Raw genomic sequence first — 24,730 nt, forward strand, 5'->3', positions numbered from 1 at the left:
ATTAGCTAATAATGAAAAGGTGTCTTCACCTGTTCATGCTGCTGCAGTAGAATACCTGAGACTGGGTAATTTACAAAGAACAGAAATTCTTTATGGAGGCTGGGAGGTCTAAGATCAAGATGCTAACATCTGTCAAGGGCCTTCTCTTGGAGTGCTCACATGGTGGAAGGCAAGAGAGGACCAACTCCCTCTGCCAAGCCCCTTTCTAAGGGCACCTGATCCCATTCATGAAGGAGGAGTCCTCATGACCCAGCCATGTTTTCATGACTCCACTTCTTAATACTGTCACATTGGCTACACCTGAATTTTGGAGGGGACACATTCAAACTGTAGCAGAGGGCTAGCTCATTTCAGTTCTTCTGTTTGCAAGATAATCAATAAAACACTACTTGGAAAAAGAAATAGGAAAACAAACAAGAGTAGACAAGCCAAAGTCTTCCTCACTAGACTGTAACCTCCATGAAGACAGGACTCTGTCTTGTTCTCATCATTACATGGCCAGCACCAGCATAAGACACCTAATATGGATTTGGATGGACAGATGGATAAAAATAAGTTTCAAACTGCCTTCCTTTAGATCCAAGATTAAAAGTCCCTTCTCTACTTGGCCATCAGGCTGGCCCGATATGAGGGGCTCTTTGATGATACTGGGGACAAGTGATGGACAGCGGGGTCCTCCGTAGCCCCCGTGAAGTCCCCTTCAACCTGAACAGCACAAACCAGCAAGGGGGGTCTCCGTGTAGCTGCCTGACTGCTCAGCACTTCTACTTCTCCATCACTGACTTGAGTTCTTAACACTTCTCTACAGGAGAGAATACTCCAGAAGGACTCAGCAGAAAAGCGAGCTAGAGTTGTCAGAGAACTCTTACAGAGTGAGAGAAAATACGTGCAGATACTGGAAATTGTGAGAGATGTTTATGTCGCACCACTGAAAGCAGCATTGTCATCAAACAGAGCGATTCTGAGTGCTGCCAATATCCAGATCATTTTCTGTGACATTCTACAGATTTTAAGTCTCAACAGGTAAACCCTGAATATGCATTTTTTAAAATATTCATTGTGCACTGAGAAGAGCCCATGCTTTATTGTTTCAAAAGCAGTATGGAGGTGCAATGATGCTCTGACCCTCTTAGGGACCCTGATTATAGCAGTGAGATCCTCATCACATTACCTACTGGGCTGCAACCAGTAGTGATTCCCAAGGACACCCCTTCCCCCGTTCATAGCCATGGTGCAAGGAGTGGTGTTCAGGACCTAGGCATTTTGTAACCCAGTGGTCCCCAACCTTTTTGGCACCAGGAACCAGTTTCATGGAAGACAATATTTACACAGACCAGGGGTGGGGGGAATGGTTTCAGGATGATTCAAGTGCATTACAGTTATTGTGTACTTTATTTCTATTATTATATTATAATATATAATAAAATAATTATACAACTCACCATAATGTAAACCAGTGGGAGCCCTGAGCTTGTTTTCCTGCAACTAGATGGTCCCGTCTTGGGATGATGGGAGACAGGGACAGATCATCAGGCATTAGATTCTCATAAGGAGCATGCAACCTAGATCCTTCAAATGTGCAGTTCACCATAGTGTTTGCACTCCTATGAGAATCTAATGCCACTGCTGATCTGGAGCTCAGGTAGTAATGCAAGCAACAGGGAGCAGTTGTAAATATCAGTGAAGCTTCACTCACTCAACCCCCACTCACCTCCTGCTATGCAGCCTGGTTCCTAACAGGCCACAGACTGGTACCTATCCATGGCCTGGGGGTTGGGAACCCTTGCTGTAACCAATAGACTGTCCATGCAAAAGCTAGCAGGAAGGAGGAGAGTCATACGCTCCTTCCTAATCAGCAATGTTCAGTTAAGCAATGGGAAAAAACCAGAAGGATTTAATGGGATTAAGCCACCAGGACACTTAGCTTAGAAAGCCCAAGGCTGAGGGTCAGTTTAATAACAACATATTTTCAAGTGCATAACATGAGAGAGAAAAGTGATCATTTCTGCCTGTGGTAAAAGGAGGCAACCTGAGTATGTCCTTCCCTGACGGTAACTCTCTAGGTAACTTGGAACAAGTTCTTTCCTGTCAGTGGGCCCCAGCTCCTACAGTGAAGAGGTTGAACTGGGCCTCTTCCACTGTTCAAAGCCTCTGATGGATGAATGAGGGATTTTCTTAGAGCTCTGGGGAACTGGGCTAAGCAGAGGCTATGGCATTCAGCTGTTGAAGACAGTGGAGCACTCTCCTCTACAAACTGTAAGAACTTTCACCCATCTGCCTATCTGGAGGCAAGAGACTAGGACATTAGGCAGCAGCTGTATTGTGGCCATTGTGTGGTTCCTTCACCTCAAGGAACTGAGGTGAAGAGGTGGGATTCCACCCCGGCCAACCTACTCCTTCACGTCCCAGTTCCCTTTCCTGTCAAATCTCCACTTCTCTGTGTTAAGAAGAAATGACTTGACCAAAACCCTACCGTAAAGGACTAGGGTGAAAATGCCCATGCTGATGACAATGGATATTTGGGTTTGTAAGTTATCACAAGTGAATATTTCATGCTTATGCTCTTCTCATACCACAGGCAGTTTCTAGATAACCTGAGAGACAGACTGCAGGAATGGGGCCCAGCTCACTGTGTGGGAGAAATAGTCACGAAGTTTGGAAGCCAGTTAAACACATATACCAATTTCTTCAACAATTACCCTGTCATTCTGAAAACTATTGAGAAGGTAAATGAGTTTCAATTCCATCATTCTATGAGACCTGAGCTAGAAAGGAAGTTACGTATGGAACCCGAAAGACCAGCGTTGATAAGAAAGGCTTCTCCGCTCTTAGCTCCCAGCTGTCTTCCCATACTGTGTGATCTCTGAGGACAGGAACCCTGACTTAGGGGCTAGCACAATATTTGACACCCAGCATTGCCAGGAACTGGTTCTTAAACTGAACTCATCCTCATGCAAATGGCCAGGCTTTCACCTGCCCCAGATACCCTCAGCTTACAGGAAAATGCTCCACAGTTGAGCTTGGAATCCACTCTGCTACTACAATCCTGTGTATCCTTGACAAGTTCACTCTCTCATGTAGAAAATAAATTAATCATCCACATCTTTCTTGGAAGAACAATCAATTTATGAAATGTCACTATCAAGTAAGGAATGTCTTGGTCTTACATTTCCTAGAGAGTAAATTATTAACAGTTTTCCCTGTTGCAATTTCTGCCATTATTTAATCTGAGCAGGAATATCCAATTCCCTCATGTACCACTTGCTGCTCTTGTGGGGATACCTTCTTATGGGAATAACATCCCTCTTTCTTCCCTCCTCAATTGGTATCGAAAGCCTAGAAAAGGCTACCTTGTCACATGGCAGCACACTTCTGCCAGAGTCCACTGTGACCACTCGTCTTCACTGAGGCCCTGCAGGAAAGGCCTGTGGGCTGGGAGGCCTCTGGAGGGCTCCGGCCCTTGGACAGCTTCCTTTGTAGTATTCCTTCTACCCCACCCAGGGAGTCTAGTCCCTGCTGGACAACTTGATGATTCAAAAGTTACATAAATAAGGTAGTTTCATAGAACTGACCTTGGAGACAAGGATTGGAGCAAAGTATCACATGGTATCAGGAACACACTGGTGCCTAAATTTTTTTAGCTATAGATAATGATGCCTAGTTCACTAGCCCAGTGTGTGCACACAAGTAAGTACTTAGCTTAAATGTTAGTTATTTGGTTGTGGGGTTTGTTTTGAGACAGGGTCTCCCTCTGTCACCTAGGCTGGAGTGCAGTGGCATGATTACAGCTCACTGCAGCCTCGACTTCCCCAGGCTCAGGTGATCCTCCCACCTCAGCCTACCAAGTATCTAGGACTACAGGCATGTGCCACCACACCTGGCTAATTTTTTTGTATTTTTTGTAGAGACGGAGTTTCACCATGTTGTCCAGGCTGGTCTTAAACTCCTGGGCTCAAGCAATCTGCCCAACTCTGTCTCCCAAAGTGCTGGGATTACAGGTGTGGGCCACCATGCCAGCCAATGTTAGCTATTAATATGATTGAAATCCATGAATATTTCACTTGGTCTTAGCCGAAAGTCCAGTAATGAAATCAGTGAATATTTGATTTCTGTAAGTTAGCATTGCTGACATCTTTCAGGCATGGAAAGGGAGGTAACTTTACGGGTGCTCTAATAGTGATAAATGAATACATTTTAAAACAGATATTAAGGCTCAGTGCGGTGGCTCACACCTGTAATCCCAGCACTTTGAGAGGCCTAGGCAGGTGGATCATCTGAGGTCAGGAGTTCGAGACCAGCCTGGCCAACATGGTGAAACCCCGTCTCTACTAAAAATACAAAAATTAGCCAGGCATGGTGGTGGGCACCTGTAATCCTAGCTACTTGGGAGGCTGAGGCAGAAGAATCGCTTGAACCTGGGAGGCAGAGGTTGCAGTGAGCCGAGATTATGCCACTCTACTCCAGCCTGGATGACAGAGCAAGACTCTGTCTCAAAAAAACAAAAAACAAAAAAAAATATATTAAGTACAGTAGAATACCTGTATAATAAATATTACTATGGAAAATGTAATTAACAGAAGTATTAAAGGTGAATACCATTAATAGTCAAGATCTTACTATACTGAAATAACATTTACTGTGTGACAGCCACTTTATGGATAGGATTGTTTTTTTTCCACACCACAACATTAGAGATGATATCCATGTTACAGATGAGAAAACTGAGGCTCAGAAAAGTTAAGTAATTTGACAAGGTTATATATTCGATTTATTCTAATTCAAATCCAGGCCCACCTGGTTGCAAAGTACATTCTTATTTGTCTATACTGATTAAGTTCAATGAATAGGGTCAGGTCTATGTATAATTAACACACATTCTTTTTTTTTTTTTTTTTTTTTTTTTTTTTTGAGATGGAGTCTCGCTCTGTTGCCCAGGCTGGAGTGCAGTGGCACTATCTTGGATCACTGCAAGCTCCGCCTCACAGGTTCACGCCATTCTTCTGCCTCAGCCTCCTGAGTAGTTAGGACTACAGGTGCCCGCCACCACGCCTGGCTAATTTTTTGTATTTTTAGTAGAGACAGGGTTTCACCATGTTGGCCAGGATGGTTCCATCTCCTGACCTCGTGATCCGCCTGCCTCCGCCTCCCAAAGTGCTGGAATTACAGGCATGAGCCATAGTGCCCAGCCAACACACATTCTTAACATATTAGGAAGACACCAATGGCACTACTAACAGTCTACTAATTGGTTAGACATAGATGTTGCCCTTTTGCTTCAGGCATTCCATAGATCATGCTTGCTCAGTGGAACAGTGGACTTTACAACTATCTCATAAAGTTTTGACAATATAATCCTCACCTTTTAGTGCAGAGAAATGATACCAGCATTCCGAACTTTCCTGAAGAGGCATGATAAGACCATTGTTACCAAAATGCTGAGGTACGTTCTGAGGGAGAGCACAGCAGGGGTCCCCCAGAGAGGGCATTCCTGGGCCTTCAGAGACCAGAGCTCCCTTCTCTATGCCTCATACAGCCTGCCAGAGCTGCTGCTGTACCCATCCCAAAGATTTGAAGAATACCTTAATCTTCTCTACGCTGTCAGGCTTCATACCCCTGCAGAGCATGTTGACCGTGGGGACTTGACCACTGCAATTGACCAAATCAAAAAATATAAAGGTTATATAGATCAGGTTGGTTGCTGATAAGAATCTGTGTCCTTTAAACATGTTACAATGCCTTTGTGGTACTCCCACTCAAAGATCCTGAGACACCTTATCTTCTTGTGGGGTTCTTCGCTTTAAAGTCTTTCATCCTTTTAATGCTAAATCAATAGTGTGTTCCGTGATTTCCAACACTAAGGGCATCTATTCTAAGCCAAGCAACATGAGACAATGTTTTCAGATATTTGTACAAATATAATGAAATTTTTATGAAAGTTTGAAGAATGAAGTATTTGGACTGATTTTTTACACAACTAAAAGGCAAACAAAAAAAAGTAAAATCCTTTGTTTCTGAAAGTACTTTCAATGCATTAATTAGCTTTCCTGCCTCAGTGAGTACAATGGTCATCATAATTATTCTCTGAAGAAGTAATTAAGCACCTTGGAGTACAGTACTATCATTCTGAAAATATTATCATTATATTGTGCATACTGTAAACAGGCATCTGGGCTGAATGTAAACTGCTAACACATTTTTCCATGCAGATACTTTTTTGCATTCAGTTTTGTCACTTGCCTTTGTTTTAAAACATTGGGTACAGAAAATTGAAATTTTTTTTTTCTTTTTTGAGACAGGGTCTGGCTCTGTCACCAAGGCTTGAGTGTAGTGGTGTGATCTCGGCTCACTGCAACCTCTGCCTCCCTGATTCAAGCAATCCTCCCACCTCAGCCTCTTGAGTAGCTGGGACCACAGGCAGGCGCCACCATGCTTGGCTCTTTTTTTGGCCTTTTTTAATGTGTGTAGAGATGAGGTTTCACCACTTTGCCCAGGCTGGTCTTGAACTCCTGAGCTCAAGCCATCAGCCCACCTCAGCCTCCCAAATTGCTGGGACTACAGACGAAAGTCACTACACCCGGCCCAGAAATTTGAAACTTTCTATTATAACATATGAAAATACCAAGCCCTGTATCAAGTGCCATAAAATATTTTAATCTATTTATGAATAAAAATGTCACAATTTTAGTTTGCCTAAAAGTACTTTTTTTCCCCTAGATGAAGCAAAACATCAATATGAAGGATCATCTGTCAGATATACAGAGAATCATCTGGGGATGCCCTGTATGTATTCTTAGGAACTTGCTGTATCTCATGCTCATGAATACAACCTCCAGTCTTTGGCAAAAGGAGACCTACAGATCCCAAGGCAGCTAGTATTGGTGGAATGCCTGCTACGTGCCAGGCACTGCCATGCTCTCCCATTTCACATCCTTGTTATCTGCAAGGTTGCTCTATAAGAAGGGGCACAAGTGAGCTTGCCCCTATCCCATAACTTTTTGGCAGTCTTTGCTCCTTTATTGGTATTACTGTGATCACAATGCCCTGTGAGGAAAGGGGCCATGTGTTCTACTTGTTTTCTTTTCTTTTTTTTAATTTTTTTTTTTTTTGAGACCGAGTCTCACACTGTCGCCCAGGCTGGAGTACAGTGGCACAATCTCAGCTCACTGCAAGCTCCACCTCCCGGGTTCACACCATTCTCCTTCCCCAGCCTCCCGAGTAGCTGGGACTACAGGTGTCCACCACCACGCCCAGCTAATTTTTTGTATTTTTAGTAGAGATGGGGTTTCACCGTGTTAGCCAGGATAGTCTCGATCTCCTGACCTTGTGATCCGCCCGCCTCGGCCTCCCAGTGCTGGGATTACAGGCATGAGCCACCACGCCCAGCCATGTTCTACTTGTTTTCTATCTCCCATATGATACCTGGTGCAGGATTCTGCACCCTGATGGTATCTGAAAAAGCTTTAGAAGGCCTCTGTTAGCGACCTGTTAACCTATAGAATTTCATCTGGCCCCACCCTCCCTTACCTCTTACAGTTTTCCTGACTTCCTTATAATCATACCACACAGATCCACTCACGATTCTCTAATGTTAACCTCTTTTCACACATTTGTGCTTTGTGCATACTCTTTCTTCTCTGAAATTGCTTTTCTTTCCTATTTCACTGGATAAACCCCTATTCATTCTATAAAAATCTAGTTCAATCATCATATCCTTTGCAAAGTTTCCCCCAGCATTTCCAGCTGTCAGCGGCTTCTTTGTAGGGATTTTGCATCCTGAACATTCCTGTTACATTTTACTGCAATCCTTTATTCATGAAACTGGGAGCTCCATCATGTGTGAGCTATGATTTACTTGCCTTCTCATGTCTGGCACATAAGAGGAGCTCAGGATGTGAGTTACGTTGAGTTAAAGTATCAATTGATTAGAAATGTTATTTTTATTTAGTCAAATTGGGGAAGCAAGATGAAGTTGTTTTGTCATAATTTTGGTCTGGACATTTTGTAGGGAAAGATAATTGAGGTTGATTGGTTTGCAAAGATCCAAATTCTTGAAACTCAGAGAGTCTACAAAACTCTCTCTGGATCACTGTTCACACCAAGAGCTCATCCCCATGACTAGATCAATATAAAGTCTTGACTTCTTATTCTGTACCAATTCATTCACTTCTTTTTCTTTTCTTTTTTTTTTTTTTTTTTGAGATGGAGTCTCACTCTGTTGCCCAGGCTGGAGTGCAGTGGCGCAATCTCGGCTCACTGCAACCTCTGCCTCCAGGGTTCAAGCAATTCTCCTGCCTCCCAAGTAGCTAGGACTACCGGCATGCACCACCACACCTGGCTAATTTTTTTGTATTTTTAATAGAGACAGGGTTTCACCATGTTGGCCAGGCTGGTCTCCAACTCCTGACCTCAGGTGATCCACCCACCTCGGCCTTCCAAAGTGCTGGGATTACAGGCATGAGCCACCGCGCCCAGCCTACTTCTTTTTCTTAATAGCTACCTTCTTATCCCCCAACCCCCAACTTTGTTTTTGATATTAGGAAAGCACTTACAAATAAAACTATCATGTCAGCAGTTTTAAAACTTTGACAAAGATTACTTTTTTCCCCTTAAATATAGTTTTCTTTGTCAATACTGTGGTCTTTCTAAGAAAACCTGTTTCATAAACAGTGAAAATATTCACTTTTTCATACTTGAACTGTGTTTTAGTTAACATTTGCATATTCTGAGATATAAAATGGTTTGCAGTAGTAATTTTATTTAAAAAAATTGATATGTACTTCTAATTTTGTTTTTGATTTTATAGACTCTATCAGAAGTAAACAGATATCTGATTAGGGTACAAGATGTAGCCCAACTTCATTGCTGTGATGAAGAAATAAGTTTCTCTTTAAGGTAAACAACAGTTAACTATCCTAAGGCTGTGGACACCTTCCAAGCAGGTGACTGTCTTACTCATCCTGTAGCTCCAGCATTCAGTACAATGTCTGACACAGTAGGTTTGAAATGAATCTATGCATTGGACTGAAAAGTTACAGAGGACTCCCTCTGAGATAGTGTAGGGTATTTTATCACCATGTTCACATTCCAGCCAGCTACTGGATAGAATGGGAGAAATAAATTGTCCCTGCCAGGACCACAAACTCCACATAAGCAGGCATTCTAAAGGTTGGTCACTTTTCTTTTTTCTTTTTCTTTTTTTTTTTTTTGAGATGGAGTCTCACTCACTGCCGCCCAGGCTGGAGTGCAGTGGCGCAATCTCGGCTCACTGCAACCTCCGCCTCCAAGCTATTCTCCTGCGTCAGCCTTCCAAGTAGCTGAGATTACAGGCACCCGCCACCATGCCCAGCTAATTTTTGTATTTTTAGTAGAGATGGGGTTTCACCATGTTGGCCAGGTTGGTCTCAAACTCTTGATCTCCAGTGGTCCACCTGCCTTGGCCTCCCAAAGTGCTGGGATTACAGGCATGAGCCACTGCACTCAGCCACTTTTCTACTTAGCTAAGCTCCAAGTGTTGTGGGATTTTCACACCAATGATCTGCTCAAATGTAAGAAAGAGAGGACCAATTTATTATCCTCAGATAGTTATTGAGGTCAGTTTTTAAAAAGACCTTACAGTATTTAGTTTGTACAATGCTCAGAGTAGTGTAAGAAAAAAAAGATGGAAGGATGCTAATTTTTATAAATTAGTATCCCCTTTACTCCTTTAGAACAAGGATGGGCAAACTTTTCTGTAAAGGTTCACATAGTAAATATTTCAGATTTTGCTGGCCAAATGATATCTGTGGCAACTACCCAACTTTGCTATTGTAAAACAAAAGCAGCTCTATCAATGACACAACACATAACAAGTAATACACTATTCATAAACAGTACAAGATATAAATGAACAAACATGACTATGTTCCAATTAAACTTCATTTACAAGAACAGGTGTGGGCCATAGTGTGGTGATATCTGCTTTAGAAAACTGTTCATCAAACTATGAATAAAATAGAAATAAAATAAATAACAAAATAATTAATAGAATCAAATAAAATTCTATTCTCAAACATTCTTCCTTTCTTTACATAAGTTTGATTTTCAGTATTAATGACAAAGAGTGATTCAGCAAACAGCAACCAAAGGGAGGGGAATTAACTCTTTTAATTTGTTCAACTCCAATAAATGTAATAAAAATTGATTTGTTATTTCAATGAATATTTCAACAAATGTTCCTCAAAGGCACAGGGTAGCAGGGTAGGTGGAAGAAATCAGTCCCCTCACCTCCATCCTTACCTAGACTAGATCTTAAATGAAAATCAAATCACACAATATGTCACTTTTCTCATTGTCATGACATTTTTGTTTTCTTTGATTTTTTTTTTTTTTTTTTTTTTTTTTTTTTTTTTTTTTTTTTGGTCAGTAGCAATAGAAAACAGCTACAATGATGGAAAGAAACTAGCTACCAAACCAGCAATTCTAAACACACTGGTTTGGTAGAAGACATTCTATGATGATTCCAGTTTTTGATTATTAGATTATTCTACATTCATGTATTCCTTCTCAAACACTCTTCCTTTCTTTACATAAGTTTGATTTTCTATATCATTTTTCTTCTCTCTGCAGAACTTCTTTTAACATTTCTTAATGTTCTACTAGGGTCAATGAATTCTCTCAAATTTTTTGTGTGTAAAAAATTTATTGTTTGAAGGCAATTTTGCTGGATACAGAATTCTAGGTTGGTGGTTTTTTCTTTTAACACTTTCCTTATTTCATTCCACACTCTTCTTACTTACATGGTTTCTGAAGAGAAGTCCAGTGTAATTTTTATCCTTTTTCCTCTATAGGTAATAGAAGCCAACAATAAAATTCTAGGCCTCCCAACCGACTGAATGGACTCCTCCTCTCGGCCAAGGGGATTCCAAAGTAAACCTGAAAAATGAGTTCAGGCCATGATAGGAAGGGGGGATTGGATATGCCTCATTATACTCTCCTCCCTTAAGAATTCAGGCACAACTGACCAAAATTAACATTGAAACAGAGATCTTAAGACTGATAAAATGAACTCCTTGTAGAAGTAAGATACCAAATTCTAACCCAACTCTAGTATAGTATCACATGGCAGATAGGAGACCCTGCAATAAATCATAGTTTACCTCAAAATATATTTATTTGACATGTTTTGAAATGGCCCTGCAAAGTCATCTCTTTTGGGGAAAATCTCCATTTTGTAGAGAATCTCCTCTTTCCAGGTCTTTTCCTGATCCAGGAGAGATTCAGCTGAGAGTATGTTATCTTTTAAGGTCTGATAAGAGACATTTACCATCTATTCTCCCTGAAGCCTGCTACCTGGAGGCTTCATCTACATAAGAACACTGGTCTCCACAATCTCTTATCTAAAGCCAGATACTCCTTTCTGATTCCAGATCTTTAGATAAACTTAACTCTTTCAACCAATTGCCAATCAAAAAATCTTTTGAATCCCCCCATGACCTGGAAGCCCCTAATTCAAGCTGTCCCATCTTTCTGGATCAAATGAATGTATACCTTACATATATTGATTGATGTTTGCCTGTAACTTCTATCCACGTAAAATGTATAAAATCAAGCTGTAACCCAACCATCTTGGGCACATTTTCTCAGGACTTCTTGAGACTGTGACTCAGGCCCTGGTCACCCATATTTGGCTCAGAATAAATCTCTTTATTTTACACAGTTTGACTCTTTGTTGACAGTAAGGTGGGTTTTTGTTTTTGTATTCTCTGAAATGACGAAGACTTTCTCTTTTGTTTTCTACATCTGAATGTATTATGCCTAGATGCAGACTTTTTTTTAAATCCTGTTTTGTGTTCTCTGAGCTTCCTGGACCTATGGTTTGCTGTCAATAATTTTGTAAAATCTCCAGTCATTATTACTCCAGATATTTCTTCTGTCTCTCTTCATCTGGTATTCCCATTATGCATATGATTTGCCTTTTGTAACTGTCCCTATTACTTGGATATTCTGTTCTTTCCCCTGGTGGTCCCTACCCGATACCCCTACTTTGTCCCTGGTCTTTTTTCTGCTTTTCAGCTTGGTAAGCTTCTGTTGACATATCTTCAAGCTCACTGATTCTTTCCTCAGCTGTGTCCAGTGTATTAATGACCCCACCAAAGGCATTCATTTCTGTTATATTTATTTCTGGTATTATCTTTTCTTTCTTAGAGTTTTGGTCTCTCTTCTTACATTACCTGTCTGTTCTTGCATGTTGTCTACTTTTTCCATTAAAGCCCTTAACATATTAATCATATTTAAGTTTCTGCTCTGATAATTCCAAAATCTCTACTATATCTGAGCCTAGTTTTGATGCTTGCCCTGTCTCTTCAGTCTATTTTGCCTCTTAGTACCCCTTATAATTTTTTTGAAACAGAGTGTGTCACTCTGTCACCCAGGCTGGAGTGCAGTGGTGCAATCTAGGCTCACTGCAGCCTCTGCCTCCTGGGTTCCAGCAATTCTCCTGCCTCAGGCTTCTGGGTAGCTGGGATTACAGGCACGTGCCACCACGTCTGGCTAATTTTTGTATTTTTAGTAGAGATGGGATTCACCACATTGGCTAGGCTGGTCTCGAACTCCTGACCTTAGGTGATCTGCCCACCTTGGCTTCTCAAAGTGCTAGGATTAAAGGAGTGAGCCACCATGCCCAGCCAGCACCCCTTATAACTTTTTGTTGAATAGCAGACATGATGTGTCAGGTAAAAGGAACTAAACAGGCCTTCAGTGTGAAGTTTTATGTTTATCTGGCTGGGAGTTAGGTCATATTAACTGTTTGTTGCAGCTTGGCATCAGAGGCTACAGTTTTCTCCAGTGTCCTTTTCTCTCCCTATCATCTTTGGGTTTCCTTAGAGACCCCTTCTTAAATAGGGTCTGAGCCTTACAGTTATTTTAGCTGTAATCCCATTATTATACCAGAGCCCTACTGCTGTGGTAGTTAAGATGTCAGAGGAGGAGAAACATTCTATAGTTCTATGATCAATTTTGAGTCTGTTACTTCTGGACTGTGACCTTCGCAAGTGCTTCTCAGTTTTTGGTTTTTCTTTTTTTTTTCCCCCACCTCTAACATGAGACGTAAGGTTAGAGGTGGCTGGAGTTGGGTATTTCCCTTCTCCCAGGTTGATTAGGCACTGGTAAAGTCCCAGTTGGTTAGGTTCTAGTACAAGTTTCCCTTGAGGTCAGGCCTTTGTTAAGAACAAAATATTCTGGGCATATTTCAAAATGGTACTTTTCTCCTCTCCACCATGTAAGAATATATATATATATTTTTTTATTTTTATTTTTTGTGAGACAAGGTCTCACTCTTTCACCCAGACTGGAATGCAGTGGCCTGAGCTCGGCTCACCACAACCTCTGCCTCTCAGGCTCAAGGGATTCTCCCGCCTCAGCCTCCTGAGTAGCTGGGATTACAGGTGCACGCCGTTACTGCTCAGCTAATTTTTGTATTTTTAGTAGAGACGGGGTTTTACCATGTTGGCCAGGCTGGTCTTGAACTCCTGACCTCAAATGATCCATCTGCCTTGGCCTCCCAAAGTGCTGTGATTACAGGCGTGAGCCACCGCACCCAGCCAGAATAAGGAAATTTTTATTAGCTCTTCATTGCAAGAATCTGGCAGGCTCCTAGAGGCAAAACTCACACCATTGTGCGAGCCCAGAGTTATTAAATGCTAAAGCTAGTCCACACTTTATCTCTAGTAATTAAGCCAATACCCTTCAAGCATCCCTACTCCAGGCAGGCAATTTCTGTTTCTGATAAGCTTTGATTCTCTGTAGCAGCCTATCATTCCAGCTTTTGGGGTGATAACTTCAATTCTATAAAGGATCGGAAAAAAGCTGTTGATTCTGAGTTCTTCAGCTTTTTGTTGTTGTTGCGAGGACAGAATTACCAACTTCCAAGCTCTTTCTTTTTAATTATTATTTTTTTGAGACGGAGTCTCACTCTGTTGCCAGGCTGGAGTGCAGTGGCGCAATCTCAGCTCACTGCAACCTCCGCCTCCCAGGTTCAAGCGATTCTCCTGCCTCAGCCTCCCAAGTAGCTGGGATTACAGGCACACGCCACCACACCCAGCTAAGTTTTGTATTTTTAGTAGAGATGGGGTTTCACCATGTTGGCCAGGATGGTCTCAGTCTCTTGACCTTGTGACCCACCCGCCTCAGCCTCCCAAAGTGCTGGGATTACAGGAGTGAGCCACCACACCCGGCCTACAACTTCCAAGCTCTTTACATGTGGACTGGAAGCTGGAGGTCTAATTATCAGAAATTAGACTTTGGTCTACAGTATTTGGACAAATGAAAATACTTTGAAGATTTAGGATAATCCAAAATCATTTTATGCTCTAATTGTGAGGTACATTTATATTTAAATAGGCACTACTCTGAGCTATGAGGTATGAGGTATGAAAAATTTACCAGGCCCAGAGACATGAGTATGGGACTTCAGTCACACCTCCCCATCCATGCTTGCCTAGGGCAATTGTTCCTGGGCTGCCTCACCCATTATCTTCACATTACTGGAAATTGTAGACAAAGAACAATTATGGTCAATCAATAGCTTGTGCTATTTTAGTATAAAATCTTGGTAACTCTGGAACTGCCTCTTCTTTTTCTTTAAAAATCCACTTGTAAATGCTACTAATTGGGGTGTATATTCCTGGTAACTGAATCTATGCTCCAGGGTTGCAGTCCCCAAGCTTAGCCCAAATAAACTCTACTTATATTGATTTTGCCTCAGCTTCTTCCTTTTAGGTCAACGACACTGTCTCAGTGATTACATTTATATTATTTGCTAATAAATTTAAGTGCAATTTCAAATTAATATTTGAAATTGACTGGGTGTGGTGGCTCATTCCCGTAATCCCAGCACTTTGGGAGGCTGAGGTGGGAGGATCACTTGAGGCCAGGAGTTCTAGACCAGCCTAGGCAACATAGTTGGACCCCGTCTCTACAGGGGAAAAAAAAACGTTTTGAAATTAGGTAAATGCAAACAGGCTCATATTCCAAAAGATATCACACAATACTTAGCCTGAAACCTTGTTTTCTGTCATTTTAGAAAATCACAAGGAATGCCATCCCCATGATTTCTACCAGGAATTTTTACTTGGAGGAAACATACTCTGCTTGTATTTATACATACAGTACCAACTCATATAAGGCTTTACTCTTTACCATATATGTTAGCTTCTCTCATTTGATAGATTTAATTACAATTACCTGATGAGGCAGGTAGGACAGGAACCACGTTATGGGTGGGCAATCTGGCTTAAGTTGCCTAAAGTCATAGAATAAGTGCTGGTCTGGAATTTAGAACCAGGTCCCCCGGTGCACAGGCAGTGCCGTTTCCAGTGATTGGACCAGAAGGTAGAAAGGTGAACCAAGCCTTCCTCATAATAATCTCACTAACATAGTAACAATTACTAAACATATATATATTTTTTTCTTTTTCTGAGACAGAGTCTCGTTCTGTTGCCCAGGCTGGAGTGCAGTGGTGTGATCTCGGCTCACTGCAACCTCTGCCTCCCGGGTTCAAGCGATTCTCGTGCCTCAGCCTCCCAAAACAGCTTGAAGTACAGGGGCGTGCCACCACTCCCAGCTAATTTCTTTGTATTTTTAGTAGAGATGGGTTTCACCATGTTGGCCAGGCTCATCTTGAACTCCTGGCCTCAAGTGATCCACCCATCTTGGCCATGTGTGAGCCACTGCACCTGGCCACAAATAACAAACAATAACTATGACACAAAAAGAACGAGTAAGTGTTTGCATTCTAAATGAAATTTAAAATAGAGATGAAGTCACACAGTTATTTTAAGAGCTGGGAAATTCAGAGGGCAATTTGTTCCTCTGAGGACATGGACCATTATTTTGGGTATGTTAAGCTTTTAGAATATATTTTGTACCTTGGAACTTCTGTATTATCGTTTTTTTCATAAACACTGATTTTCATGTCTGTGATTTTAAACTTGCTGAATTTTTTTTTTTCTTCTTCCTTAATGAGATGGGGTCTTCCCATGCTGGCCAGGCTGGTCTTGAATTCCTTGGCTCAGATGATCCTCCCAACTCGGCCTCCCAAAGTACTGGGATTACAGGCGTGAGCCACTGCACGTGGCCAAAGCTTGCTGATTTTTAAGCATGCTTTTTTTCTTCCAATGGAGTCTTGCCAAAGGTCTATTCACCAGTGCAGGACTGGTGAATAGAGGCCTGGCCTTGTTCATCAAATAGAGCCATCCACTTCCCAGGCCAATTTTCCTTGGGGAAATATCCTATTATACTGCCAAAAAGATATACTGTAAACTTTCCTCTTAGCTTTCCCCAAAGGGATCTACAGTCACTTAGCAGGGTAACTATGCATCAGAGAAAATGTACCCAGGCTTCTCAAGGATACTAGACTTTGGTCCAGAATTGACTCATTTTGGGGACCCCAAACGCCACTGTGATCCACCAGGCTAGGTGATAATCAGTTTTGACTCAGGTCAGCTCACAGTGGTGCTGATGACCTGCTGTTGTCCATGTACTGAAACTCTCTTTTTGAGAGAGTTTCATTCTTGTTGCCCAGGCTGGAGTGCAATGGCGTGATCTCGGCTCACTGCAACCTCCGCCTCCTGGGTTCAAGCGATTCTCCTGCCTCAGCCTCCCAAGTAGCTGGGACTATAGGTGTGCACCATCACACCTGGCTCATTTTTGTATTTTTAGTAGAGACGGGGTTTCGCCATGTTGGCCAGGCTAGTCTCAAACTCCTGACTCTGTGATCTGCCCACCTTGGCCTCCCAAAGTGCTAGGATTACAGGTGTGAGCCACCGCACCTGGCCTAAAACTTTCTTTTAAAGTTTTATGTATTTATATAAGTTGGGTACTTCCTGCCTTTCTCTGTGTCTCTTGTGCTGGCTAATACAGTAGTTTAACAACAATAACAAAACACTTCTAGAATGGAGTTAAGAATGTACATTATAGTAGCTGTGCTCCATTTTGCTGAATCACTGAATCTATCTGTAAATAAGCAAAGAAACTCTATTCAAGTTCAGAACAAAACCCACCATTGGAGTTGGTTCTGAGTGTGAGCAGAGGCAGATTTCTGAAACACTAGGAGCCACTGCAGCTGCTCCATTATGTCAATACTAAAGGTGAAATTACAGCCATATCTGCAGGCCCCACACCCATGGGTTCAACTGAGGATGGAAAACATTAAAAAAAAAAATAAATACAATTAAAAAAAACAAAAACCTCATACAGTGTAAGTATTCACATAGTGTTTACATTGTATTAGATATCATAAGTAACCTAGAAAGAATATGCAGATTATATGCAAATACCAAGCATCCTCAGATTTTGGTTTTCGCAGGAGGTCCTGGAACACATTCCCCATGGATATCAAGGGATGACTGTATCTGCTTTTGCGTATTTAGTTTAACCGTATTTACGGTTAAACTTTTAGAGTTTTTGGTGTTTGGTCTGTGGATAAACATTGTTGGAGATCTTGAGGGGCTTAATTTAGTAAACGGCTTTTGAAAAGTTTTTCTAGATAAAAATTATATATAAAATAGCCCTCTCAGAATCAGATTGAAATAATAACCTCATTGTGTGTTTCTTTCCCTCACTCATGTCCTTGGATTACAAAAGGCTCAATTCTAAGCTCAAGTTAGTGTGGCTGCTCCATCCCTTCCCTGGGCCAACCATCCACCTGGTCCAAGTGGGTCACAAAACTGGAATTCTCTTTCATTCACCTCTAATATCGGCATTGTCCCTTCCAAAGGAAAAAACTGAGCATCAATTTACCAAAGCAAGTACCTCTTTGAATGCTGCTTCTTCAAAGCACTCTGTTGGCATATTTCCTGATAATTCGGATACAGCAGTTTTATTACAGATTTAAACAGTTTCTAAACTTCTATGATAGGAGAAATAATTGTTCTTATCATGGGTATGGTAAAAAAAAATATTGCTCCCCTTCTCCCCCAAAAAAGCAAGACCATGGTAGAATTCTTTTGCCTATTCAAAATGGCTACTCACCACAGACTGCCCATCACAGACTTAAAATGCACCTCCTGCCTTTCTTGCTTCCTCTCTCCCTCATCCTTAGTTCTATTCATTCCTTTATTCTCAGAATAACCTATTGACTTGATCTAGAAATATTTTTTGCAAGGTATCAGTAAATGTGAAGCACCCCACTCCTTCCAACCTAAATCATAACCAAAGACAAGAAGAAAATGTTTGAAAGAAAGAGCTAGCTCTAGTGGCTGGGTGACCACTATGTTTCCATTGACCCACACACCTAAAACAACTCCTCCTTCCTAACGCTGTCCAAGTAGCTGAACCTGAAACATGGTACTCTTGGACATTTTTAAACTACCTGGTCCAGTCCTTTGCCCAGTTCTTAGGCATAGCTGTAACTAATAAATGACTGAAGTGCCTTGCTCCTTGAAGTGTGGCCTGCAGATCTGTGGACTCAGCATCACCAGGGAGCTTGCCAGAAATGCAGAATTCTCAGGCCACCCTAGCTCTACTCAATCAGAATTTGCATTTTAACAAAATCACCAGGTAAATCAGAAGCAAATTAAAGCCATTACCATATAAAGTGAGTTATAAATATGAATTATAGCAGCTTTTATGAAGAACAACCTGGAGGTCTTTGATAAAAATATACACAGCAGTCCCCCCTTATCCATGAGAATACCTTTCAAGACCCCCAGTAGATGGCTGAAACCTCAGAGTACTGAGCCCTATAACATCACGTTTTTTGATATACATACATACTTATGATAAAGTTTAGTTTAAAAATTAGGTACCATAAGAGATTAACAATATTTAATAAAATAGAACAATTATAATGACATAAAGTGGTAACAGTTATGTAAAGGTTTATCTGAAGAAAGGGAAACCATAAATAAGGGGGGACTATTGTGTAGCCTTTGACCAATCCGTCCTACTCTCAGGAATTGTATCTGACAGAAGAACAAATATTAGGACTTTGTTTCTATGTAAGAAATCGTTCGTTGCAACATTCACAGTGGCAATACAGAAAAAAAAAATGAAGTAAGAGAGAGAGGGAGGGAAAAAAAGGAGGGGACCCAAGCCTCTAAACAAAGCAAATGTCCATCAAAGGAGAACACCCATCAATAGCAGAAGAGTTGAATAAATGATGGTGCACCCACACCATGAAGTACTAGTCATTAAAAAGAAGGAATAAAAGTCCTATCCATTAACTTGAAGTGATTTCCACTGCTGATTGAGAAAAGCAAGAAAAGAGTAGGGAAAATCTTAGCATTTTTGTAAGATAATGGCAATAACCTTTCCTGTACATAGATTGTGTGTGTGTGTGTGTGTGTGTGTGTGTGTGTGTGTGTGTGTGTACCTGAGCAAGTACAAAACAGTGGAAGGATACGTACTAGGTTGACAACTTGGGTGACCTGAGTGAAGACAGGGGTGAGGCTGTGCTATGTGGAAAAGTAGAGGGGAAAGAGGTACGCTAAATAAAAGCCAATAGCAGGAATTGATGTCACTTAAGCGTTTTGTAACACTTTATGTTCCGACAATTTAAAAATTAAACAAAAATGGTGAAGAAAAATAAGAGACCTGAACAAGCATAAATATATGGACTCTTCATTGGAGTAACTTCCTGAGGGTTGCTTGATGCTTCTGGAAGGAAAACAATTATGCTCTATTAAAACATTTAGTTTGCTTCACTTAGCCACCCCTGGTGGGGAGGGGGAATTGGGGAGTGGGAGGGTGGGGTGGGGTTCCCCAAGCTCCTCCCAGGCTATCACCACTCACTGCTCGGCTAGAACACTCCCACAGGACAGATAACCCACACTAGAGCACAGTGAGGCCTGCCCAACACAGCAATCTCGCTCCAATGACAGAAAAGCAAAGAGGATAACAGATGGGAGGTTGAGGACACCAAATTTTGCCCCTTGATAAATAAACCTCAGCAAAAACAAAGAACTATTTAATTTTTACCTTTCAAACTGATGAACTATATTAGGTTATCTACTGCTTTCCAATCAAAAGTAAAAATGTTTATATTTACTTCTACATAGTTACATGCTTTTTTTCTCCTATTAATACACCTCATGCCACATCAGTTCTTGTTCTTGTGTTTCTCTCTACCCCAACTTATTATCTTTTTTTTTTTGAGACAGAGTCTTGCCCTGTCACCCAGGCTGGAGTGCAGTGGTGCAATCTCAACTCATTCCAATCTCTGACTCCCAGGTTCAAGTGATTCTCCTGCCTCAGCCTCCCAAGTAGGTGGGACTACAGGCATGTGCCACCATGCATGGCTAATTTTTGTATTTTTAGTAGAGACGGGGTTTCACTATGTTGGCCAGGCTGGTTTTGGAACTCCTGACCTCATAATCAGCCTGCCTTGGCCTCCGAAGTGCTAGGATTACAGGCGTGAGCCACCGCGCCCAGCCTTGTTATCCTTAAAGGTGAAACAAAACAAAGACTTATTTTCTTCAGATTGCCCAAATACATCAAAATACCTAACAACACAGATACAAAGTAATTCATTTCATAAAGAAGGGAAAGTCAGTGTTCATTTTTCCCACAAGGATTATCAAATACTTGTCCCATGGACAAACTCAAAGCACTCCACCAGGAGCCCTGATGGCCCACAGTACTGACCTGACCTCAGAGACACAGGAGGGGCGAATCACATCAGGAGGAATATTATACTGAGAACTTCAACCAGCCATTCAAAATGTCAGTAGTGGGGTAAAAGCCTTGACTAGTGACTTATCAATTTCAAGATGCTTAACTATGTAACAAAGCATGTATGTTATGTATTAAAACTGTACCTTCTCCATTTTAACACAGGCTCTATGAACACATCCATGATCTCAGCCTTTTCCTCTTCAATGATGCCCTGCTCGTTTCTAGTCGGGGCACATCTCATACTCCATTTGAGAGGACTTCAAAAACAACCTACCAGTTCATTGCATCAGTGGCCCTTCATCGGTTACTCATAGAAAATATTCCAGATTCCAAGTGTATGTATTCTTTTCCTTCCAAGAGACAGATACCTTCAAAAAGCTATATAATGTAAAGCTCTTTAATAGAACAGTAGAAAAAGGACTGGAATTATAATTTACCAGGTTGCAAACAATTCCCCCAATATTAGAATTTCATTAAACAATGTAAACTTTCATCTACTTTTGAAATGGTTAAAGACAGGGCTTCTGGCATTCAGACATGAAACTTAGACATTAGGAAAACAGCTTTCAAAAATCACAAAGGGAGGCAAGGCCCCTATTTCCGTTCTTTGAAGCAGTGACTTGAGAGCTGGAGCTCTCAACCACTATTCTATACTGTCTGAAGATGCCACAGTCTTAAAGCATATTTTAAATTTTTATCTATTACTTTCCCATTCTACTAGGACTAAGTGATTTATTACATATTTGACACTACTTTTTCTTCCTTAAGTTTTCATCTAAGCTAGGAGTTGTTAAATAAAGGAATCAACAGATATGCAAAGGATGCTTGGTAAATTATTCACACACAGTAATTCCAATAGAAATATCATTTTGTCACGAAAACGAAATCCTACTTAAACCCACTATACATATTTTGTTATTATCCTATACTTTACTTCCCAAGCTTAAAAGGATCTGTATCTTATTCCTATATCTGTTAGGCCAGGCAATCTGAATGTAACATCTCTCATTCCAATGTTTTTCACTGCATGTAAAGACAGGACTTTGGTTAAAGTTGGAACCCAAGACCTTACAGAAGTACCAAACTAAATAAAAGGGCTATTTCCCAGTGGCTTCAGCCCCATTCTAAATCTGAGCCTGAGAAAAGAATGAGTATTTCCACCTAGAATACAAACTCAGGTTAAAAAGGCTTAATTAACTATCATCACTGGGTATGGTTAGTGTATGAAACATGTCTCCTTCAGTTCCCCTCCCACCATGACAATCAGCTGTGACCTATGTCAAAACATTGTTAAGTAACCTAATAGACAGTGGGCATTCAGCTAAGTAGCTGGCTTGATTCTGTCATTGGCTCTCATACTGAGGTCGTCTAGGTCTAGCTCTTAGCATCTTTATTTATAATAACTATCAGTAAAGACTGTTACTGATTCCAGTTCCTTCTGGAGTGATTGAGACAAGGAATTAAAAAACATCACATCATCTATCCGTTAGTCTTTAAAATAATTGCTAATTACAATAACTGTAATATAAAGTCATCATTTTACACTGCATTTGAATTATTCAGTAATTTTAGGAAGTTATATTCTACACTGAATATGTATTTCTTTTTAGGTTTTAAAAAATTCTTAAAGATGATGATTTTTGAGTATTAACATTTTTTCTCATTTTGATTGTTATCTGCAAAGATTAATTAGTATACCTCAAATGCTTTTACAGATGTCAAGAATGCATTTATTCTTCAAGGTCCAAAATATAAATGGATTTGTGCTACAGAAATAGAGGATGATAAGTTCCTATGGCTGTCAGTACTTCGAAATGCAATCAAAAGCAGTATGGAGAAGTGAGACCGAACTTGAAAACGTCAGGGGTGCCAATTCTTCCCAGCAAAGACAGACAACATGTATTTTCTGTTCCAAAATATCCAGTAAGAAACAGAATAACTGTCATGGATGATGAGATAAACTAAGATGACCCATAGGATCTTTCCAACTTTTAAACTTTATCACTTGTGCTCACTTATGTAGAATGTATAAGTACATTTTGAGTCCAAAATTTTGAACTACTTCTTTTGGTAGCTGTATTTCATGGATAATATTATTTAGAGTAATTTGATGTGATGAAACCTAAGACAGAGCAAGCACATTGTGTAAAGCTTTGTTTTATGATCTAATGAAAAAAGCAGAATGAAAGTGTTTCTTAAGTGATCAGTCTAGAAAGATATTTTAATTTGTTGGTGATTTACCATTTTTAACATTTTCATGAAACAATTATTGATTTAAAATATGGATAAGAGGGCTGGGCATGATGACTCACGCCTGTAATCCCAGCACTTTGGGAGGCTGAGGTGGCAGATTACCTGAGGTCAGGAGTTTGAGACCAGCCTCACCAACACGGAGAAACCCCCTCTCTACTAAAAATACAAAATTAGCCAGGCATGGTGGCACACGCCTGTAGTCCCTGCTACTTGCGAGGCTGAGGGAGGAGAGAATCACTTGTACCCGGGAGTCGGAGGTTGTAGTAAGCTGAGATGGCTCCACTGCACTTCAGCCTGGGTGACAAGCGCGAACCTCTGTCTCAAAAAAAAAAGAAAAAAAAAAAGGACAAGAAATACAAATGGCAATTTACTCAAAAACTTGTCACACTTATCCTTAGTATGAATGTACTCCTCTAGAGAGCATTAAAGATATACCACTACAAAGTACTAAAAAGTTTTCTATAATTTTTAAGTGTTATTTATTGGAAGGCTAAATTCTAAGAAGCTTTAAAAATATTTTTGACATTGTTAAATTAGAAGGCTATTTTTAAAAAGCAAATTTTGAAAAACAAAACTAAATGGAAACAGCAAAACTTGCTTGTAATGAAATACAGCTGAGTAAAAATGTTTCTTTTAAAACAAAGACACTCAGAAAAATAGGTGTTGAGTAGTTTCCTGGGCCTTTAATGCTTTAAATTTATTATTTAACAACTAAAGCCATGCTGAAAGCCACGTGGAAACTTCAGCTGATGTATATTTTTACCTAGATATTGTCAGGTAAAAATTGTATTAATCTTGGAAGCTTGAGGTTGTCGGTTTCCCTTGTTCTTCAAATTCTTGTTTATAGTAACAAAGTCTATCGGTGCAGTTTAGGACTGTGAATCTATAGTATTTAAACATTTTTTCTTTCAGAAATGAAAATACAAAATCTTCTATTTCTTAAAACTTTAAATCTTGTTAAAAAGATGAACAAAAGTTAAAATATTATGCTGTTTTATTGGTGTAAAACCACACTTCTGATTCTGCCAAGATATATCCATGCAGTTTAACATCTATGATCCTATAGACAGAATAAATCTTAAAGGGAATATCTGCTGTTAGCAATGGATCGAAATGTATATATCATTTAATATTAAACAAAATCTAAAACAGCATATTGTCCTGAATAAGGCATACTCCAGAAACTCGTTAATAGGAAAAACTTGTCTGTATAGCAAAAGAATGAGTGACAAGATGGCTAAAGGTAAACTAGAAATCCTAAGGAATTTCCCTTTATTCTGGGAATAACTGATATCCTCAGAAGTTTTAAAACAATACTTAAAAAAATTAAGAAAGGCCATTACTCATACCTATTTCATAAGTTTACATGACTGCTGAATTATTGAATCTCATAAAATAGTTCGAAGTCGCTGATGAAGTTGATCACATTTCCACAAGGAAAATATAAAATCTCACATGTTTGTATTTGTCACAAGTTGACATGTAAAAGAGGCTTCAATGTACCACATGATTTGTGAAGAATGTAGATGGCTGCAGAGAGTAAATTAGCTTATGGTGAAAACCACCTTATCCAATATAATTCTTTAAAATCAAAATTAAATGGGAAACTCTTTCTAAAGATTTTTATAGAATAGATGCTTTATGTAAAATATTAAACATAAAAGGACAAACTGACAATTTATTTCTGAGTCTGTGACTGAGATGTAAATGAGGAGCCCATTCTATAAATTAAATTGGTGTGTGGTATTAGCCATAGAAGCACTGCATATCCCAGATGCTAGGGAACAGAAAAGGTGGGTGTGCCAACAAACACAATCTACCCTCCAGA

At 40.3% G+C, this 24,730-nt stretch overlaps 1 protein-coding gene across 1 annotated transcript in view; it reads left to right on the top strand.

The window, feature by feature from the left end:
* The window catches only part of ECT2L (epithelial cell transforming 2 like), a 108,661-nt gene extending 84,727 nt beyond the window's left edge, over positions 1 to 23,934 (top strand). The window contains exons 14-21 of the mRNA XM_003311516.6: positions 809 to 1,023; positions 2,579 to 2,726; positions 5,367 to 5,440; positions 5,534 to 5,690; positions 6,715 to 6,780; positions 8,804 to 8,892; positions 20,812 to 20,984; positions 22,365 to 23,934. Of these exons, the coding sequence (XP_003311564.1) occupies positions 809 to 1,023; positions 2,579 to 2,726; positions 5,367 to 5,440; positions 5,534 to 5,690; positions 6,715 to 6,780; positions 8,804 to 8,892; positions 20,812 to 20,984; positions 22,365 to 22,492 (1,050 nt within the window). The 3' untranslated portion in view covers positions 22,493 to 23,934. The remainder of the gene's footprint in view (positions 1 to 808; positions 1,024 to 2,578; positions 2,727 to 5,366; positions 5,441 to 5,533; positions 5,691 to 6,714; positions 6,781 to 8,803; positions 8,893 to 20,811; positions 20,985 to 22,364) is intronic.
* The last annotated feature ends 796 nt before the right edge of the window (positions 23,935 to 24,730 follow it).

The sequence above is a fragment of the Pan troglodytes genome, chromosome 5 (genome assembly GCF_028858775.2).
Source record: "Pan troglodytes isolate AG18354 chromosome 5, NHGRI_mPanTro3-v2.0_pri, whole genome shotgun sequence".
NCBI classification, from domain to species: Eukaryota; Metazoa; Chordata; class Mammalia; order Primates; family Hominidae; genus Pan; species Pan troglodytes.